The 13,830-nt window shown below is 35.6% G+C and overlaps 1 protein-coding gene across 1 annotated transcript; it reads left to right on the top strand.

Annotated features, from left to right (window-relative positions):
• The first annotated feature begins 6,364 nt into the window (after positions 1 to 6,364).
• LOC113701506 (probable polygalacturonase) lies at positions 6,365 to 13,145 on the top strand. The gene is given in 6 exon segments (XM_027222210.2): positions 6,365 to 7,141; positions 7,143 to 7,215; positions 7,744 to 7,864; positions 10,539 to 10,713; positions 11,033 to 11,103; positions 11,805 to 13,145. Coding segments are annotated over 6 exon segments (1,443 nt in total). The 5' UTR covers positions 6,365 to 6,773; the 3' UTR covers positions 12,440 to 13,145.
• Positions 13,146 to 13,830: the final 685 nt, after the last annotated feature.

Here is a 13,830-nt window from a genome sequence, read left to right as displayed (position 1 = left end):
AAAAAAAAAAAAAAAGAGAAAAAAAAAAAGAAGAAAAATTTTTATTTAAAAAAGTCGAAATCAATTTTTCGAAAAAAAAAAGGGGAAATATTTCCGTGGCTCAAAGAGCCTCATAATTGGAAGAAAAGAAAAGAAACATTTTTGCCAAAAACAAAAACAAAAAAAAAACTATTTTTTTTCTTTTTCTTTCTTTCTTTCTTCTTTTTCTTTCTTCCTTTCTTTTCTTTCTTTTCTTTCCTTTTCTTCTTCTTCTCTGCCGTTCCCCTGTTTTTCCCTTTTCCTTCCTGTCCTTCATTCGTCCGCCGCCGTCGCTAGCTCCTCCTCCAAGCCCGCGAGCCGCGTCTCTGTCCCTCCACCAGACGCCGCCGCCACCTGCAGCCCACAGTGACGCGCGCCGTCCATCCCGCAGCTCCGCCTCTTGTCCAACCCAACCTCCCTGGTTCCAGAATGATGTCGAGAGTCCATGGTGAAGCCACGAATGGCACCAGCTCCAGCTGTGAGTTGCCCCACAACTTCCACCTGAACCGCCCCTATTTTGATGACTTCAGGGAAGTACCGTTGCCCCTCTCATTCCTTCTGCTTTTACATTATCACATTGAGGGCAATGTGTCATTTAGGTGTGGGGGGAGCAGTTATGGTGCTAGTGTCTTTCGTTCATTTTCTTTTTCTTCTTTTTAGTGATTAGCTCGTATGTGATGCCAAGTTTGATGTTGGATTATTGACTCTGTTTCTACTATTGCCAATTTTAATAATAAAAGGGTATCAAGTTAATGTGGTTGAATTCAAGAACATCTCTTTGGTGAATATCAATAATTGTTTTACTCTTATAATTTTTGGTTAACTTTCCTAGGCATAGGGAATGATTATTGGCATTTTTAGTGAATTGGTCCGGTTATTAACTTTAGTTCTCCATGTTTGGAAATGAGGCTAACTGATGCAAGTTTTCTTTTGGTTCTTGTGTTATATTGAGTTTTTGTGATTTTTAGCTATGAATAAACTTGACTGTACTCCGCTATTAGTTACTACTGAGTAACCGGGGATCTGCACCTAAAAGTGTTGATTCTCGCGTCAAAAGGTAGTAATTCATATGAGTACGTGGTCACGTGGCGATAGAAGCTGAGTAACCGGGCTCCTTCATCTGGCCAATGTTGGAGTTCGCGTCAAAAGTCTCTAATGGCTAGCGACTAAGTCTTTTATTACTATTGAAAAAAAGAAAAGAGAAAAAAAAAAAAAAAGAGAAAAAAAAAAGAGAGAAAAGTAGAAAAAAATGTGAAAAAAAAGTGAAGGTTGTGTTAGTGTGTAATAAAAGTCAGCTTGCCGAATTATGGATTTAATGTTGAGATTTTGGTTAATAGTTGGACCATTTGCTGATAAATGTGAGCAACCATTCCTTTTTCTTGGATTAGTTTGCTTTAAATTGGAAGAGTTGGTGGTTGGGAAGCTAACCGGGGTGATTTTTCTTGGATCTTAACTTGTGAAGCTTGATATATGTTTTTCTGGGTATTTTGGCAATACTGTATTTGGAGCAATAGCCATTATTAAATTTCGGTGTTCAATTGCTGCTCCCATGCTTGAGGGCAAGCATGATTTAGGTGTGGGGGGAATTGATAGGGTGTTAATTGTTGGTATTTTTATTATTAATTTTCCCTTCTATCCCTGACAAATATTGTGTTAATTGCTGATATTTACTCATATTTGGTATTTGGAATCAATTTCAGGAATGAAGCAGAAAACTACCAAAAAGGAGGGACTTTGTGAAAAATATGGAGACTTCTAAGGGTTTCAATCCTTGGGCCCTTGAATTGGTGGGGGACCACAAGCTAGTGAAAGGCATTTGGTCATTTGGGCTTCAAAGAAAGCAACGTAGAGAGACTTGGAACAAGAAGTACTTGGGAGGCTTTGTCCACATGTGTGGGGACCACCTAGATAGCTTTTAGTCATCTTTCTTTTGTTGCTTTAAAAGGGGACAACGTACAGAAGAAAAAGATATCTAGGGCTTTAGTTTTAGTTTTTTAGTTTAGTTCTAGTTTTCTTTCTTTGGACTGGCCTCTGACACACGCCAGGTATTCGACAATATTCCCCAACGGGGAGATTTTCTCATGAGGCGTGGTTAAGCTTTTCTAGTCAAGGGGACAACTGACGATTTGGTTCGACAATTACTGTGAGATCGAATCTGTTTTAATTATTTTCTTCATTTATTGGTATTTATATGTTCCTTGATTTTAATTGCTATGGCCTTGTGTATGATTGATTAGTGCGCAATAATTAATTATTCATATAGGCTATTTTTGCTAAATAGGGGTAATTGAATCCGTAATTGTTCGTTATCTCTACCTCAGTAGCAACTGGCGTAATTGGGTTTATGTCAGGGGAGCATATGATCTAATTTAAACAAACCCTCGTAGCGTGTTTGTTGGTTAGGATTGGGCCTTTCTAATTATTAATGCAATCTAGAAATTAAATCCTACGGTCGTACCTAGGGTTATTTTTTGGTTAGAGAAATAGCTAACGGTCGTACCTTAGCTATCGAGAAATTAAGGAAGGGTTGGTTGTTTATCGCGTGCATGACAACTATAACTAATCTATTGCTAAATGTTGGAATTATTTCTGCATCAATGATCAGTGCTTGAACCATTTCTGAAGTGTACCCTTGGCTAGAGTTTTTCTTAATTATTTCTTTTAATCAATTATTTTCTGCACTTGATTTATTTAGTTAGCATTTAATCCAAGAACCTCCCATACTCTGGACTCTAGAAGAAATGAATTATCCCCAGTCCCTGTGGATTCGACCCTGCTCGCCGCTATATACAAAATCTGTATTTTTCTTGAGTAGGTAATTATTATTGCACAGGTTCGGCACCTGTCAGTCCTGGCGAGAGTTAGGCAGGTAGTCCGCTATCCCCTTTGGCTCGCCTTAGGGGAAGGTGGGGCTGTCACAACATGAGCATGGAAATACTTGGGGTTCTTGTCACCTTCTCTTAGCCAGTTGCAAATTAGTATCACATTCACTCTTTTTATGTCGTGTGTGCCACCTATAGTTATTAACCATGGTTTCGACAATAACTCGGTAGGTTGACATGACTAGTTATCAATCAGTAAGTGGTTGAACCAATAAATTAATAACTTGTTAGTTTTCAAATAAAATTTACTGTTTTCGTCCGATTTTTCAGCAAGGAAGAGCCCAATTACCATGTTTGGGACGCACCATCAATCATGAATAATGCCTTGTGACTTTATAAGAATGAAACATTATTATTCCGGAAAAACAAAATATTATCACGTTATTAGCATAGTCCTTGGCATTAGCATAGGCATGTGGAGTTTTGTAAATTCGTAGTGAGTAATAAATACTTTTTTTGTTGTTTTATCTCACACCCTTCCTCATTCCCTTTCCACTTCTCCTGTGAGGCCCAAAATTTGAATCTTGAATTTGGATGCGAGAAGAGATTTAAGAGCCTTTTCTTGATAATTGGATCAATTGCAATAGTTAATCAATAAATACTTTGTTCTCAGCATAAATCAATATTTTTGAACTCGAACCGTTAAATGAAACGAATAAATTTTCGGTTCAAATCAGTTCAACCGTTTCAATATGGTTCAAATATTTTTCTTTTTTTTTTGTTCTTTCATTTATTATGTAAATTAGAGGACTTTAAAATTAGAAAAGAGAGTGAGAGAAATTTAGTTTGAACTATAATTTTGACCGATTCAATTGATTTTTTAAATTTATTAATGAAACAGATTAATATTATGGCCAATTTACGATTCGACCGGTCCTACTGTCCGTTCGATTCAATTTTCAAAACACTGACGCAATTCATTACAAATTTACAATCAAGTAAGTCCACGAAAAAGGCTATTAATAACACGAGACTTCCCCCGTGAAGAGCGGCTCCCTCATTTGACCTTTACCGCAAAAGCACCGTTTTGTCCCCATTATTATTTCGGTCACACATTTCTCCCTTCATCATTTCGGTTCCCGTGTAGCCTCCACCACATTGAATCCTAACAATTATCAAGTAGAATTGCTCCACGTCAACCAAAAAAAATCTGGGCTCTCCATCGCTTTATGCTTTTCGTTAATTTGTTCCAAACATCATACTTCGGAAAATACTAGATCCCTCCTCCGAGTAGGCTCCGACACCAAACAATCAGGATCACGCTTTTCACGTACTTTCCGAGATTATCTTATCACGCCAACCCTAGTAAACCCATGCGCGCACTAAGCTAAACGGGGCATCCGCTAACCTTTGAACTCCCCTTTTCACCAACAAAGTCCAGAACCACACAACACGTATAAAGACACACATTAGGTTGGAATTAGTAAATGAGTCCACCTAAAAAAAAGATTAATTTTTCTTATACCGACAGTGTATACACTGTCAGTTTTGAATGACTAATAATTATATAAAATTTGAATTAAAAATTTAATTTTTATATATATATTGTGAATCTGACAGTAATAATGTATACACTGTCAACGTATTACAAAAAAAAAAAGATATTTTTGAATGATAGACATAAATATGGAGAGATCTAAAATTAAAGTGACGTGCCATCTTTTAATTTATTTATATCGTATGTGGCATAGTAGATGAGTTGTGAGTTGTTATACTGCTCTATGGCACAGGATAAAATGTGGTCCCACGTTTAGTTCTAAGTGAAATATTTACATTTTCCCCTGAAGTTTACTCAATTCAGAGATAGGTGATAATGTTTAAAACATAGAAAAATTCTACCATTTCTTTGGGGTATCATACCCATAATTGTAATCCAATAAATTCTTATTACATCATTTAATAATTTAAACTCGTAAAATCATCTAATGACTAATATCTCTTTCTACACATGCACCTTTTATATTTTCTAACTTATCCAAGAGCATAGCATAGAAAACATGACCTAGTAAATTTGGATTCAAGAAAGAATTTTGAATCTACACGCGTGAAAATAAGATATAAAATGCGTATATCCAATTTGAAGTAGATTATTTGGCTAACTATCATGATAGGATAAAGAAAATTTATAAATAACCAAAAAGAATGGGAAAGGAACTCAAAAACTCGAAAGTTAAAAGGTTAGATGTGGAGATTTCATATTACTTTCCTTTTCAAACATTAGAAGCATCTTATTTCAACGGCGCCACATATATATGTTTCTCTTTTCGGTGGAGGATCCAACCAATGGTGCCCAATGTTATTGATTTCTGTCATGCACACATTCTATTCCCGTGGCTTTCAAATCAAATGAGCATAATACAAATGGGCTATCAAATTCAAAGGTATGCCCTCTCTTTTTCTTTTTGTAATTTGTTCTTCGGACAGGTCAAATCTCTCTCTATTACAATATTGTTTTGAACGCGGACAAGTCGATGAACCAGATGAGCTTCTAATCTACGGTTAAACCGTTCCGGTCAAATAGCAGCCGCTTTAGACATCAAATCTTTTTATTTTATACTAATGTTTTAAAACTCAAACTGGTTGATGAATCAGATTAGCTTCTAGTTATATAACTAGGATAATATTGAACAAAAAAAAAAAGAAAACAATTAGCGGCAATCGGTTCAATCATTTGATTTTTATTGGTTTTTTCCGGTTAACCAAAATTTGATTGGGTTTGATTGATGCAGTTTTCCGAGTTTAATATAGAACTAGAAAGGTGCTATACCGGATTTTACAATTCAACCAGTTGAACCAGCCAACCGATTTGACTTGGCAAATCACTGATCTGTACACAACACACGAGCCTATTAGAGAGAAAGACAACATGTGAATACGCCAAATGTAATGACATGTATTTTGATTGTATTTGAAATTCCCGAATTTTAAATTTTTAAATCTCTTCTACCAAATGATGAATTAAAAAATCTGAATTTTTATCTTTGAGAAATTAAAATCTGAATTAAAATCTCTTCTACCAAATCGTATTTAAACTTTGAGAAATTTTGGCAAAAAAAGAAAGAAAGTAGAGAACAAATATGCATACGAGTAAATTTTTTTCCTCTACACCCTAAGAACACATAATAAGCACACTAAAAAAACACGAAATCATCCAAGCTATAAATTTAACATCTAGGCATCTACCTCTGAATCCATACAGTTTGGCCAAAAATATTTATCCTTCTGCCAAAATACTGAAATAGTGACACCTTTTAAAGGCTACATAATGGAAGAAACTATATCTCAATTTTTATTTTTAATTAATTTTATATACACTAATATTGTATATTTTGACACGATTGGATGTATGATGCAAATATAAAATTTAAAAAATAAATTTTAATTAATAATTTTATATTTAACGATAATAGTATATATACAAATAGAAACGTGAATAGAAATGTTATCCTCTATTTTTATGACAAGTATTTGAATAATTGCACTACAGTATGAAGTCTAGGTTGCCCTGTCTTTCTTCCACCGTTCTGATTTCTATACATAACTACTAAAAAAAATGACATCTATTCCTCTCTGTTCATGAAAGCAAGAAGGAAAACTCACACACATAATCGCACAGACACACCTCAAAACCCCGCGCGCGCGCGCGCGCGCACACACACACACCATATCTGCTATCTATGTTGCTTCAGAACTTCTGATCGGCACCATATCTGCTATCTATATCAAGAACAACTATCCAGAAAAAAAAAACCATTATATTTTTTCAATTTTCACCTTTCAGAAATCTCCCCACCTCTTTCCACACATGTTCGTGCGTTTGTGCATGATTTTTCATGCAACGTATAGAAATTCCAGAAGTAGATATTAACAGAGATGATATCAGAAGGTGATCAAAACTCAATTTTCAATACAATAAAGGCCAGTTTTACAAGGCCTTCATGGGCAATTCTATTGCTTATCTTCGCAGTTTTGACCCTTTTCACCCTTCAGATCACCAACAAATCAGTTTTTCCGATCCCACCATTATTTCCGGCGACAATCGAAAACTCGGGCTCGGGCTTTGGGGGCCCGAAGAGTTGTTCTGGGTTCTTCACGGAGGTGCCGCCGAGAAAGGTGGTGAAATCCATTTTGGAGTTTGGTGGAGTTGGCGATGGAACAACGTCAAATACGGCGGCGTTTAGGGCGGCTATGGCGTATATGGAAAGTTTCAAAGACAGAGGTGGGGCCCAGTTGAATGTCCCCAGAGGGGAATTTTAATCTCACCAGTAATTTAACGTTATTTCTTGAAGAAGGTGCAGTAATTTTGGGATCAGAGGTAAAAATTTAATGCTTGGTTAATTTATTGGCTTTTCATTTCTGTTTAAGGTTTTTTAGACTAATTGTTCATTAATTTTTGAGAAATTTGAAATATGGATTGTGGATACTAATTTGACAAAGTTGTAGAATTAGTAAAATTATTTAATCAATTTCTTGTGGCAGGGGTTTGATGGGGTTTCTTGTAGTTGGAGTTGGATTGTTGCTCTCTTGTCTAATCTGCTGATTGAGAAATGCTGAAAAGATCACATAGCATTCAACACTTTCTTGTTATCTATTTAAAATAAAAATTTCCTATTATTTTCCAAATAAATAATCTTGGTTTTGTTTTGTTCCGGTTGGAGACATAGATAGCACACGACTACTTAAGTAGTTTGTTACTAATATTTTTCCTATTCTTTGGACAATAACTTCTTTTTTTTTTTTTTTTTGTTTTGGAAGAATGACATCTGTTTATTAGTAAACTGGGGCTTATATAAGAGATTAATTTATCAATTAATTATGTAATTTCTCTTCTTTTTTACAATAGGATCCAGAGGACTGGCCTATTATTGAGCCACTGCCTTCTTATGGAAGAGGAAGAGAAAGGCTTGGAGGAAGGCACATAAGCCTCATCCATGGCAACGACCTAACAAATGTTGTCATTACAGGTAACCACTCTAATCAAGATGCCACTACTTATTTTAATCAAGGGACAAAATCAAAATCTTTTTTTTTAATTGCTTTATTAAATTGGAATAGTCAATACTTGTTTTATGTGCCCTTCAACCAGCTTGATCCGCTGTTGACAACTGGTTTCAAAATAATTAAAACAAAGAATCTTGTTCAACACTAATATTTTTTTTATTTGGGCCCTTCTTTCACTACCTTTTTTTTTTTTTTTTTTTTGTCGTAACGGTACTTGTCTAAACTACTTCTACTCCTAGGGGGTGGGGGAGGGGGGAATCTACTCTATGGGAAGGTCCAACTGAGTCGGGAGAACCTGACGGGGACTGAACCACCATCAGACCAGACGGGTGCACCACACACCCGTATGAATTTAAAACAAATCTTCTATTGAGGCACATTGATGGAAGGCAAGGTTTGAACCCTTGACCTCCCACTCCACAATTAATGTGGTGACCAACTCCTATAGAGGGAGTTGGTTTCTTTCACTACTGTTTGATTATTGAGTTTTGTAATGATATGGGATCCGTTTGGATAGTATAATTTGAGAAAAGAAATTTGTAAATATTATCTTGCGTGCATCATGAACGCTAATATTCACGTTTATCACATCACAAAAATTAAGGGCTTACTTAATGCCGGTGTTGACCGCAAAAGAAATCATTTACTTTCTGAATTGTGTCTAAAAATGTGAGGGACACGCAATGTAGATGTTGATAGTAAGGAGCAGGTAAAGAAAGAGTGTTGACTAAAGAGGCCTAATCATACCAACTAATTGAAGTTTAAGAAGGGAGCATGTGAAACCTTAACACGTTTTGAGGAGGACAATATTTGAACAGAAGAAATACTAGAAATGTCAATTTCAATTTTATGTGGGATCAGAAGAAAGAAAAACAGGGTTTTGAATTTGAGATAGAAGAAGATGTTTCTAACCTGTACCACAATTTACTGCTGATCATATGTACATTTAAGAAACTGCTTCATGTGACTGAAGCATTCTGCTGCTTCTGCATGTGAACTGACAATTTCAGCATCCTCAACTTCCATCTTTCACGGGCAAAGACTTGTCTAGGCTGGTTCTGTTTCTTTCTTTCTTTTCTTTTTTAAATTTTAATTGATGGGATTTATTTATTATGTTCTTTTTTTTTTTTTTTTTTTGGTTTCTTTGGCTGTTTGGCTACTGATTAAGAGAATCTTTTTCCTCCAATATGATAAGCTTGATTTGAGTCTAATTTTGTACATTTTAGAAGAAAAAGCCAAATGGTTTTGGAGGTGGTAATATTTGCTTGTGGTCCATAGGTAGTGCCACCATAGAGAATATTGATTAGTGCTCAGAAATCAAGGGCGTCTTTTATATATTGCCAACCTTCTAGAGAAAAGATGTGCAGTTCTTGATTCCTTTATAAGATATTATTTATGGAAATTCTAGTATTTTTATAAGGGTAACTTCGTAGTAACATGAAAATTGGGGTCATGATGGCCTCTCTAAACTTCTTTCACATTTTTTCTACAATTATAATGACTCATTATATTCTACAACATGTAATCTAATTCCACTACCATCCAAATATTTCTGGCAATTTCGTTTCAAATTACCCTTTCATTTCAAATTATTAGAATAGTGAATTTTTTGTCCTTTTTTTTTCTCAATTTTTTGCCTAGATAATTGTTAGAATAATGAGAGAAATTACTGTAAGGTTGGCGTAATTAAAAAAGTGGAGGAGAGATGTTTTTCTAGAACAGACATTTTTTAGAATAGAAATTGTTTGATTGATTTTGAATTTTTTTTTGCTTAAATAGTTATTAGAATAGCAAGGATAATTTAATATATGATTGGCGTAGGAGGGCTCAATAAGTGGATGGTTTAAGTGCCAAAAGATTTGTTGAAATAACCATTTTACTTTCACAATTTTAGATTTTCTCTTCCATATTTTTTGCCAAAAAATTAATAAGGCAGTGAGGATATTTTTGTCAACTCATAAACTGTGACAGTAATTAGTAGTCCCATCTTAGAGACAGGGAAAGAAAACGATACTCCTAAAACTTTAGAGGTGATAAGTGATATTAGCAAAAAAAACTCAAGAGAGGTTTCCAAACTATCCCTCCGGTAAACTTACACTGGGTAAGCCGAATTCCTATGAAATCCAAGGAAAATCGGTACAATTTTTGAAGACTGTGCTCATGAATTTCTGTCATCTAAGCTTCATTTAGGTGTAATTTTTTTTTTTTTCGATACAATAGCATCCTACACTATGGGAAGAGGAGGGCCTGAAGAGGTTCTAGGATAATTCGGAGGGGACTGAACTATCACCAGATCAAACGGATGCACTACGCACTCATCTGAATTTTTAAGCAAAGCCACATTTAATTGTGACAAATTGATAGAAGGCAAGGTTTGAACCCTTGCCACCCATTCCATCAAGTCTTAATGCATTGGTGGTGACCACCAACCAAAGACGAGTGGTTTTCATTTAGGTGTAGACTTTCCAGATTTAGTGACTATCCTGTTTAAGCATTCCTGATCTGATGGTGACATCTGACAACTGCTCAAATTGTTTTCTTTGCTAGTACTTTAACTGATTACCCTTTTTTCCACCTTTCTTTTGTCACAACTGATGAAATCTTTTTCTCTTTTCAATCATGTCCACCACTTTGTAGGTCAGAATGGTACAATTGATGGGCAAGGGAAGATGTGGTGGGATCTTTGGTGGAATAGGACTTTGGAACATACCAGGGGCCACCTTGTTGAGCTCATTAACTCTCACAATATTCTAATTTCCAACCTCACTTTTCGAAATGCTCCATTTTGGACCATCCATCCAGTTTATTGCAGGTGCAGTTTGTTGTTATATTTCAGCCCTTAACCTTTTTTTTTCTTTGTAACTTTGTAAAAGAAGAAAGAGCATAAACTATTTGTCAAGAAAAAGATGCAGATCTATAAGATAATAACCTATAGCCAGAATAGTACAAATCTTATTGTCTTGATTATTGCATGACAAATTCATGCTTCTGTCATCATATACAATTGATCAAATCAGTAGCTTCAATTTGGTCCACATACCTAAATAACCAACTTTCTTGTCTGTCATCATCTTATGTAGCACAAAAATCAAATCCTCACACTTTCAGTTGCTGTTTTGTATTTCTTGCAGTAATGTATTAATAAAAAACATGACAATATTAGCTCCACTCAAAGCCCCAAACACAGACGGAATAGACCCAGGTACAAATTTTATTTCCTTATTCAGTGGCCATCCCAATTTTGTTCCCCTCCCATGGGCTTATACCTGTTTTGATAAAGTGTGTTTAATTTCCAGATATTGGATCTGTTTGTTTGAACCTGTTTCCTAAGAACATGTATTTGAAAAAGTTAAAAACACATTTTTCAACCATCCTTTTAACTATAAAGATGCTAGAGTAATTTTTTTTTGTCAAAACACTACATATTAGTATGGCACATATATTTTCTGAAAACATTGTCAAACACTACATAGTAGTGTGGTACATAAATTTTACGAAAACACCTACCAAAAGCAACCACAAAAAAGAAAAAACCAAACAAGACCAACTTTCTCAACTGTGTAGAGTCAGTCAACCCTCATAATTATAAGCACATTTTAGCCTAATGACTCATAAAGGCATGAACAAAAAGCCAAGACATTTAGTTTACCTGGTTTCCCCTGATCACTAGGTCATGCCATGCAGTCTATGAGGGTTTTTGAACAGCTTAACCATTCTAATCACTTCTTAGGCAAAGTCGGTCTATTCGATTGCACTTACCTATCTAGAGAATGTAAAATTTTGATGCATTTGGTTTAATCACTTAGAGCTATGGCTTTATAAGTTGAAGCTTCTAGATATTAATGGATTATCTATTTTAATGTGGAACTCTAAAGAGACTTGCCTTTGCATTTTCTAATGCAGATTCAAGCATGAATGTGTGCATTGAGGATTGTTACATTGAGAGTGGAGATGACCTTGTTGCAGTCAAGAGCGGTTGGGACCAATATGGCATCACCATGGCTCGTCCAAGCTCGAACATCATCATTAGAAGAGTTTCAGGTACAACTCCAACATGTTCTGGGGTTGGAATTGGAAGTGAAATGTCTGGTGGAATTTCAAATGTTATTGTGGAGGATTTGCATGTCCGAGATTCTGCAGCAGGTATTCGGATTAAGACTGATAAGGGAAGAGGGGGATATATCGAAAATATCACCATAAATAACATTAAAATGGAAAGAGTGAAAATACCCTTGAGATTTAGTAGAGGTGCCAATGACCATCCTGATAAAGGATGGGATCCTAAAGCTCTTCCACAGGTTAAAGGCATCGTTGTGAGTAATGTGGTGAGTTTGGATACTAAAAAGGCTCCTTTATTAGAGGGCATTGAGGGTTCTCCTGTTGAGGGCATTTGCATGAAAAATATAAGTATAGTTGGCTTAGCTCCATCAATGGCATGGAGCTGTGAATTTGTTTCAGGTTATAGTTATGATGTTTGGCCAAAGCCATGTCAACAGTTGCAAAAGAATGACTCTATACCTTGGTGTTCATGCACTTGAGTTTTTGTGGGCGTTACAATATTTGGACTCTGTCCTACACTGACAGTGCACTATTTACATCACGATCGGGTCTCAGGCTTGGATGCCATTTGTACACATGGCTGGCACAAACCTATACGGGTTGGTGTAACAGAGATTATACGCTGTCAGTGTATAAAAGATTACACTTGCTCTTATTGGCACTGGATGGCAAAGTATCTTTAGGATGCAAAAACAAGGGTAATTCACAATTGATGATTATATTTGGCATGGCGAAAGCAAACACGAACAACGGTTGGCCTAATAACGTGGTCTTGGTTGATTGATATCCCAAGCAGGCTAGCAAAATGATGCCTGATATTTTGTTGGAATTCAACAGGCTGCTTCTGGCGATTTTTGTTATTAGGTCGCCTGTGATCGAATGTAGGTGGCTTGCCGGATTTGTTCATTCATGGTTGGTAAATTTTTCAGCAAGGTGGAAAGAACAACTTTCTTTTCTTTTCTCTGATTTCGACATGGCAAGTTTCTATGCAACTGTTGTAGAGAAAGGCAAACTAGGAACATTGTACAGAGGGAGGGTTCAAAACAACCAATGACTTATATGGTGCAATATTTTGGTACTGCTTAGGGCACCTACTCGAAAATTTTGATTCATACAAGCTACTGGACAAACTTGAAATAGCAAAATCATGAGTTAATAATATTTTGTGAAGTTTTGCCTTGTCTACTTTTATCTTTTTTGGTTTTGCTTTTTACCTTATTACTCTTAGAAGGTACAAAAATTAGTTGGATCTCTTGCACATTTTTTTCAAGTCATAGAGTTAGAGAGCCATTATTCAAAAAAGGCACGTCTTTGAATTTGATATACAATTTGCTTGTTCATGTTCAATGCATTAACTGAAATTAAGAATGTCAATTGGTTTTAGGTTGGCTCCAACTATTTCATTATGTCTTTATTCATTACATTGCAATTCGTATGTGCTTACAACTTGCTCTGTAACTTTAGCTTTGTCATATGATACTTTAATTCACATATAATGCTCCTGTTGTAAGAGTACTTAAATTTTCGTCAATTTTGATAGCTTTTTCTATATATCAAGTCCAATTACGTGTATTTTGTCTTTAGGATGAAATGGTATATTTGATTGCTTTTAAAAAATTTCTAGGTTCTTTTGTACCAATAGGAAATTAAGTGAGAAGGCTTTCAAAGCACATTGAGCTTGAGTGGCTCCAACTCGGTCCAAAGCCTGATTTATTATGTGAACCAAGAATGGTCCTTTTATGTGACCTTCGGTAACCCAAATTTAGACAAAAAAAAAAAATCAAATTTAGAATGGGCTGGCCTCGTGCTTATTCAAAAACTCGTTTACGGAAAAAACCCAATTTGCACTACTGACCACATATTGGCACAC

Source organism: Coffea arabica, chromosome 7e, assembly GCF_036785885.1.
Source record: "Coffea arabica cultivar ET-39 chromosome 7e, Coffea Arabica ET-39 HiFi, whole genome shotgun sequence".
In the NCBI taxonomy this organism is placed as follows: Eukaryota; Viridiplantae; Streptophyta; class Magnoliopsida; order Gentianales; family Rubiaceae; genus Coffea; species Coffea arabica.
Note: the sequence above shows the minus strand (reverse complement) of the source record. Positions and strands in the feature narration are given on the sequence as shown.